An 8,221-nucleotide genomic window follows, 5' to 3' on the forward strand; every position below is an offset into this window, starting at 1 on the left:
ATGCGTCTTTCTTCCACATGCTTTATACAGTCTGCCAGCAGAAAGTGTGGCCCAGATTAGAAGTGGATCTTCCATCTCAAATGATCTGAATTTAAAAAAAAAAAAAAATCCCTCACAGGTGTGCCCAGTTGGGTTTTAGTCAATTCTAAATGGAGTCAAGTTGACAACCAAGAATAGAATAGCCATTACATAGCATAATCAGTGGGCTGGGAACGCAGTTCAGTGGGCTGGGAACGCGGTTCAGTCTGTCACTCAGCACTAAGGCAGGCAGAAGCAGGGGTCACTGGTCAGCATGGGATACATAGCATCAGAAGGCTGGTTTCCTGGACACACTGTGGAAGGAGCAAACCCGCAGTTGCCCTCTGACCTCTGCTTGCTTGATAGAGCACACACATAAATGTAACCTCCAAAACAACTGCTAAAGAAAACAAAAAACCCCAGCACATTTGTGATGCCTGCACTTGAGAAGTAAGGTTGTTGGGCGTGGTGGCGCACACCTGTAATCCCAGCCCTCGGGAGGCAGAGGCAGGTGTTCTCCCTGAATCAAAGCCAGCCTGGTCTAGAGTGAATACAAGGACAGCCAAGGCTACATAGTGAGACCCTGTCTCAAAACAACAACAACAAAACCGTTTAATGCCATCTGCTACGTGGCAAGTTTGAGGCCAGCGTGGCCTCCATAAAACCTAACAGAACAAGCCACGGTGGACACACTTGAAGTCCCAGTTCACTAGATGCTGAGGCAGAGCCCAGAGAGGTCTGTCTACACAGCAAATTCAAGGTTAATCAGACTCATTTAGCATGACCTCTCTGCCCTCAAACCCACACAACATCAGGAGTTGTGGGCCAGTGAGATGACTGAGCAGGGAAAGGTTCTGGTCTGCAAGTCTGACTGCATCTTTCTATTCCCGGGAACCCAAAGGGTGGAAAAAGAGACCAGACTCCCGCAAGGTGTCCTCCGACTTCCACATGTGTTCTCTGTGTGCACACACACTCACATACACATATACAAGTAAATAATGTTTAATGTAACTCTTAAGATTTAACCTTACTTCTATTTATTGATTTCGAGACAGGGTCTCTCTACATAGTCCTGGCTGTCCTGGAAGTCACTATGTAAACCAGGCTGGCTCCAATTCAGAGATCCTCCTGCCTCTGTCTCTGGAGTGCTGGGTAAATGTAATTTTTTTAATTGGAAAACAAACAAACAACAGTAATTACGACTTCTCAAGCCACAAAGCCAAAGCGATGCCCAAACAGGAACTATGGCTTTGGGCCGGCAAAGCTGCCGGACGGTTCCCACCGGGTGTGAGACCGGAAGTGCGCCAGAGCTATGGGCCGTGCGTATGCATAGGACTCCCCAGCTGACCAATCAGAAGGAAGCGGGGCGGGCGTCGGGCGGAAGTGCTGTTTACAAACAGGAAGTGTGGCGGGGTTTCCGCGCACGGCGGGCGAGCCCCATGGAGGCGTACGAGCAGGTCCAGAAGGGCCCCCTGAAGCTGAAAGGTGTCGCGGAGCTCGGCGTGACGAAGCGGTGAGGCCCGGAGCCCGCGGTCTGTCCCCGAGGCCCGGCCCCGGCCCCGCTCACCGGCCCCTTCTCCCCCAGGAAGAAGAAGAAGAAGGACAAAGACAAGGCCAAGCTGCTGGAGGCCATGGGGACGAGCAAGAAGAGCGAGGAGGAGAAGAGGCGCTGCCTGGACAAGCGGACGCCGGCGCAGGCGGCCTTCGAGAAGATGCAGGAGAAGCGGGTGAGGCGGGGGCGAGGCCGCCGGGGCCCGGGCCTTCCCCAACTCCCGGCGTAGCCCGGGCCTTCCCCAACTCCCGGCGTCGCCCGGGCCTTCCCCAACTCCCGGTGTAGCCCGGGCCTTCCCCAACTCCCGGTGTAGCCCGGGCCGTCCCCCAACTCTCCCTGCGCCTGGGCTTGTAGTCCTGCCTCACTTAGCCTCCCGGTGTACTAGGAGGACAGGCGGGTGTCACCACTTTCCGACTGCTGTTGATAACCATGTTCATTGCTCTTAAGTTACCACGAAGTATGTTTCCGTAACAACTTTCTTCAGTAGCTTCAAATGGGTTTTGTTGTTTGGCGGGATGTGTGTGTGTGTGTGTGTGTGTGTGTGTGTGTGTACACACACGTGTACACGCGCGTGTGCATGGAGCCCAGGCTCTCCTGGAACTAGCTTCGGTTGGCCTTGAACTCCTGCCTCAGTTTCCTGGTTCCTGGAATGACTTTTGTGGCCCACAAGGCCATGCTAGTTATTTTGGGTGTTTTTGCTTTCTTTTGTTTTTGAGGTACCAGCTGTCTATGTAGCCCAGACTGGCCTCCAACTCCCTCTGTAGCCAGGATGACCTTAGACTTGTAGTGGTCCTGCTTGTTGGAATGACAGGTACTCAGCAGCCTGTCTGCTTTAAAACATGGGTCGTAATGCCTCCTTAAGTTATACTCTCTTGGGATTAGAAACCCTGAGGAAGAGGAGAGGTCAGAGTGAGACCAAGGCTCAGCCTGCCAGGCTGTAGACGGAAAATAAGCCTATGTTTGTGGCTTACTTTTTGCAGTGTAGGATTGTCCCCAGGACCCAGTGCATGCCTCAGCTGAGCCACACCCCTCCCAGGTCTGTGGTTCTCCTCTGAAGGCAGTCCCTCTCCTCAGATGAGGATCTGAAGGTGTTTGGACTCCCTCTGAAGCAGAGAGTGCCACTAACATCTAGTGGGAAGAGGCCAGGGCCACCGCTACACTTGTACAGAGAAAGAAGTGATTTTCTCCCGAATATCAGCCTGGTGTTCCTGTGCACTGGTCCTGGGCAAAGTGTGTGCATCACTTGGATCCTAGTGCTGCTGGGCTGGCAGGGCACACCTGGGTCCGATGCCTCTTCTAAGAGGGATAGCCTATTTCCGTTCGCTTAGAGGAGGACTGAAGTCACCCTTGCAGGGGTGTAATGAGAATTAACAAGTGACTTCTCTGTCCCTTGTCACCTGGGGGTCACAGCTAGGGCTGACATTCACCATTGGACAGGGTGAGCAGTTGATGCAGCCATGGGTGATGGTAATGACAGCAGTTGGCCTGAGGAGGAAGGATGGCTGGTTAGATCCTGTCTGGGGACAAAGGTGAAGGAATGGAAAAGCGTTTCGGAGCCAGGAGTGGTGAGCATTGTGAGTTCCAGGCCAGTCTGGGCTGCAGGATGAGACCCTTTTTCAAAAAGCAAAAAGCAGTGCCTCTTTGGAAGACATGGGTGTTCAGGCAGCATGTGATCCTTCCAGACATATCTACATTGTGTTGCTACCTCTGACGTCACTAATCAATCACCACATTCTTTGTTATAAAATCCAGTCGTACCACCATATTTTTAAAATTTTTACTTATTGTTACCAGTGTTTGTGCTTGAATGCCACAGTATATTTGTGGAGGTCAGAGGGCAGCTTGTGGGAGTCCATTCACTCCTTCCACCATGTGGGTCCCGGGATCAAACTCAGGTTGTTAGGTTTGGTGACAAGCACCTCTACCCACCGATCCATCTCACAGTCCACAGTCTGCTTCTTAATCTTCAACCATTTCAACCTCAAACATTTGTATTCAGAGTTGGGGCCTGAGGATGAGTGGGGATAGGACCAAACAGACTGCAGACAGACAGACATGGGTGAAGTGGAATAGGAGCGGGTGCTGGAGGGTCTCTGAGCCACTGTGCTACGTGACGATCAAACAACAGAAAAGGACAGCTGGGTGTCCCACACCTTAATCCCAGCTCTCGGGAGGCAGAGGCAGGTAGATCTCACTCGAGGCCAGCCTGGGCTGTTACATAGAGAAACCCTGTCTCAGAAAAACCAAACTAAATAAACAAACACAAACAAAAAACGGAAGAGGATTGGACCTCGGGGCAAGGAGCTTGTTATTTCAAATTGCGGGTGATTGTGATGAGAGGTGGGAGAAGGATGTGGACCAGGGTGACGAGATTGCTAGACAGAAGGCCCCTTTGGGTAGAGTGGGTCAGCTGCAGACAGTGGGGGCATCAGGTGGAGGGACCCAGGCTCTGCCTTTTCTGCCCTGTTCCCAATTCTGCAGTCTGGTCCTCATCTTCCCTAAAAAGAAAAACAAAAAACTCCCAGCAAATATAAATATATATGTATATATTGTATATATATTAGTGTGCATTGATGTTTTGCCGGTATTGTTATTTTAAGTGCACCATGTGAGTGCAGTGCACAAGGAGGCCAGAAGAAGGCAGCAGGTCCCCTGGGTCTGGAATTAGGACAGTTGTGAGCTGCTGTGTCAGTGCTGAGAACTGAACTGGTCCTCTGGACACCTGCCGTGCTTTAACCACTGAGCATTTGCTCCTGCCTCCATCCTCATCTTTCTAAAAATTTCTGTCTGTGTGCATGCACCTGTGCTTGTATGTTCACGCATGCATCTGTGCTAGTGTGTGACGGTCAGAAGACAGCTTGGAGAAGTTGGTTCTCCCTCACGTCATGTGGGTCCCAGGGATTGAACTCACAAGGCCTTTGCCCTCATCCTCATCTTTGAGATGGGATTCTCTGGTCCTCCTGCTTCAGCCTGCCCAGTATGGGGATGCTGGGTGTGCTCCATCACACCCAGCATAGGTCTTTCTTTTCTTTTCTTTTCTTTTCTTTTTTAAACAACCTGTAGTCTTTGAACTTGTGGGGTGTAGTCTTGTAACATGATACCCATGTGCTGAGCAAACCCAGGAGGGCACCATCTCCATCTAATGAAGGGCATTGATTATGTGTTGGACTCCTCCAGCTGGCCCACCGAGTTTCTGGGATGTGTAGTAATCCACAAGTGCTGGGCACTGCACTCTGCTGTGACACTTGGGATCCACTGCCCCTTTGCTGTCTTGCTAGCCCCATCCTCTGTCTCCTAACCACTAGTGTTCTCCGGTCTAGCCTATACTTGAGTGGAGTCACTTTTTTAGCATCTGCAACTGAATGAAGACATGGCCTGACTGGTTATGGTCTTGTGGCCCTCCTGGGCACCCTAACTGACAACTTGACACAAGCTAGGATCACCTGGGAGGAGAGTCTCAATGAGGGACTGTCTTGATTTGCACTGGGATGGGAAGACCTGCCATCCTTGCCAATCGTGGGCATCACCAATCCCTGGGTGTAAGACTTGAAATTCTATGTGTACAAATGTTTTGTTTGTATATATGTGCAGACATATGTATATGTGTGTCATGCTGCCAAAGGGGACTGGAAAAGGGTGTAGGGTCCCTGAACCTGCAGTTACAGAATATTGTGAGCCTCCATCTTGGTGCTGACTCTGAAGGAGCAGCAGGTACTCGTAACCACTGAGCTGAAGCTCTTTGCCCCATGGTTTGGGTCTTGAGCTGTGTAAGAGCAGAGAAGACTGAGCACGAAGCATGCTCATACCCATTTCTCTGCTCTTCCTGAGTCGTGGCCCCCAGACTGCCCGCACTTTCCCTCCATGGTGGACTGTGACCTGAAACAGCAAGCCAAATAACCCTTTCTCCCCAAGTTGCTTTTTTGCTGGGGTATTTTGTCTTGGTAACAAATGAAAACTTGGACACTGAACATTCATTTGTGTCCTGTCCCCTTAGCCCCTCTTCCCTGGGGCCTCTTGCTCTGTGCTCTCTGCTTTGTAGGGGAGTGGTTTCTTTCCTTCCAGCCCCAGGCAGCACAATGCCAACGCCCAGCTTCTGGCAGGATCTGACCATGAGGAATGCAGGGGTTGCAGGGAGACTAAGCAGGCGCCCCTTCTGAGTGGGGTGGCGGGAGAGAGGCAGCTGTGCACCCACAGCTGCTTTGAGTGCCTATGGGCTGTGTGGGGCATGAGGGCTCACCCCAGTCTTCTCTCTCTCCAGCAAATGGAAAGAATCCTGAAGAAGGCGTCCAAGACCCATAAGCAGAGAGTGGAGGTGAGTCCTGCACCTGTGGGGAACCTGAGCCATGGGGTACCCAGAGCCCAGGGCAGTGCGGCTTGGACTGTTGGAGCACACCCTCAGACATGGTGCCTCCCCAGGCTCATTTGGGGAGCTGTGAGACCTGTAGTTGAGTGTGTGAGATGGGCTGGCACACAGGGGCACTGCCCACCTGGTTCTCACTGATGTGGTCTCTCTTCCACAGGACTTCAACCGACACCTGGACACACTCACAGAGCACTATGACATTCCTAAAGTCAGCTGGACCAAGTAACTTTACCCTGGTGCAAAAAACGGGCCAGGTTGGCTGTGTTGCTGCCCTCGGTGTTTTCTAGAATGTTCTACAGCTGCCTGGTGCATCTGCTGAGACCAGGTTTTCTGAAACTTGATTAAAGTCAGGCTGTACTTTCACTGGGTTTTGGTTTCTGCGTAGTGCCCTTTCCTATTTGGACTGCAACATTGTGGATTGACAGGCTGGGGTCATTTCTGGGTGAAGGCCATGGAAAGAGGGTACCCTTCCCACCCCATTGCAGCATCTGTCTTCTTCACCTGTACCACAACACCAGGACAGGATGCTCCTGCCTGTGGACCACCTGGACATCAGACCACACAGCCTACATCGAGCAACAGCCACCTGAAAAGCAAGGATGGGACACAGCTCTTCAGCACATACCCTGTCCCACAGTCCACCTGGTGGCTGCCATTGCAGACATTACTAATCAATCCAGTTCTCAATGATGGTACTTGGTGCTCTAAGCATATAGCATGTGTTATGAGCCTGCTTGCCATTGCTGGCTTAAGGACACCAAATGCCAGACAATGCCAGGGCAAAGTGCCAGCAGACCTGGTGTGGTGAGAGGGCCCTGGTGCAGATGCTGCAGAGCTTCGGCATCTGAGAGTCTAGGTGGACCACTTGGAGAACCTGTGTGCACACACTGTTGAGAAGCAGCTTCTGTTGCCATGGATACTGCAAGAATGCCAGGAATCCCTGGAGCTGACATGTAGAATAAAGCAAGTGCCAGTCATAAATTAGAGTCTGAGTGTTGTCTGTGTGTGCTGTCCATCCCATGAAGAGTGCACTGCACAAAACTTCTCAGGGAAATTAGATGCTTTTGTTTTTTAAAGGTGTGTGTGTTACACAGTATGTGTTGTGTGTGCATATGTACGATGTGTAGAGGACAGCTTGAAGGATTGGCTCTCTCCTTCCACCGTATGGATCCTGGGGGGATTGGATCTAAGTCAGGTTGTGAGACTTAGCTGTAAGTGCCTTTACCCACTAAGTTATAGTCCAGGGGACACATTTATGCCGCTTGTGTTCCTGCCTGAGAGAGATGGCAGGTGGGAGGTGCATGCCTTGTCTCAACTGTTAGGACCATTTTGGATTTGGGAATTTTTCCAGATTTGGGTAACAGATTAATTTTGTCATATGTAATGAGATGTTGCAATGATTGTCACAAGTTTGCATACATTTCATTTCTATTTGTGCCTGTGCACATAGCCCAAGGTCATTTTATATGAATTTTTTCTTCCTTTGAACATAGTATACAAAATACACAATCTTTTGAAGAATTTTGTGAGACAAAATAAGACAGTTCAGTGATATGGGATTAGTTATTTGGGGTTATTTGTTTTTTTGTTTTGTTTTTGGTCTGTGAGGGGCAGAGGTTGAGACTGGGTCTCACTGTGCAACCCTGGCTTGCCTGAAATACTCTATGTGGACTGGGCTGTTAGATCCCCTGCTTGTACCTCTGGAGTGCTAGGATAGAAGGTGTTCACCACCACGCCCTTTTTTGGCTTGTGTTTACCAAGGATCTATGGCCCAGGCTGCAAACCTGCAGTCCTACCAGGAGTTTGGAAAGATGGCTCAGCAGCTAAGGTTCTTGCTGCCAAGCCTGAAGACCTCAGTCTGAGTCCCAGGATCCACATGGTAGGAGAGATTTCTACAAGTTGTCTTCTGAACTCCACATGATCGAAAACACACAATAAATGTTTTTAAAGAAACAGTGGAGGGAAATATAAACTATATACACGTATGAAATTGACAAAGGATAAATTAAAAAAATTTAAACTGGGTCTTACTAGGTAACCCTGGCTGACCTAGAACACACAGATCTGCCTGCCTCTGCCTTCCAAGTGCTGGGATTGAAGGCACACACTAACATCCCTCACTAAAACTTACTACTTAAAAAAAAAAAAAAGACAAGTTATGTGTCTGTGTGTTCAGGTGTGCATACATGAGTGCAGGTTTCCAGAGGCATCAGATCACCTGGAACTGGAGTTACAAGTAGTTGTGAGGTACCACATGTCAGTGTTGGGAACAGACCTCTCTGTTGAGA

General features: G+C 50.2%; 1 protein-coding gene across 1 annotated transcript; it reads left to right on the forward strand.

Moving 5' to 3' along the window:
* The first annotated feature begins 1,395 nt into the window (after nucleotides 1-1,395).
* Nucleotides 1,396-6,919, forward strand: Fam32a (family with sequence similarity 32 member A). Its single transcript, XM_036166875.1, has 4 exons — nucleotides 1,396-1,531; nucleotides 1,604-1,745; nucleotides 5,829-5,882; nucleotides 6,091-6,919. The coding sequence occupies exons 1-4, from the start codon at nucleotides 1,458-1,460 to the stop codon at nucleotides 6,157-6,159; spliced, it is 339 nt and encodes a 112-aa protein (XP_036022768.1). The 5' UTR covers nucleotides 1,396-1,457; the 3' UTR covers nucleotides 6,160-6,919.
* The last annotated feature ends 1,302 nt before the right edge of the window (nucleotides 6,920-8,221 follow it).

Source organism: Onychomys torridus, chromosome 17 (assembly GCF_903995425.1).
Source record: "Onychomys torridus chromosome 17, mOncTor1.1, whole genome shotgun sequence".
NCBI lineage: Eukaryota > Metazoa > Chordata > Mammalia > Rodentia > Cricetidae > Onychomys > Onychomys torridus.

Coding starts and splice junctions, on each gene's coding strand:
- Fam32a (XM_036166875.1), top strand. CDS start 1,458: ATGGAGGCGTACGAGCAGGTCCAGAAGGGCCCCCTGAAGCTGAAAGGT. Junction 1,746..5,828: donor AGAAGATGCAGGAGAAGCGG/GTGAGGCGGGGG, acceptor CTCTCTCTCCAG/CAAATGGAAAGAATCCTGAA. Junction 5,883..6,090: donor CCCATAAGCAGAGAGTGGAG/GTGAGTCCTGCA, acceptor TCTCTTCCACAG/GACTTCAACCGACACCTGGA.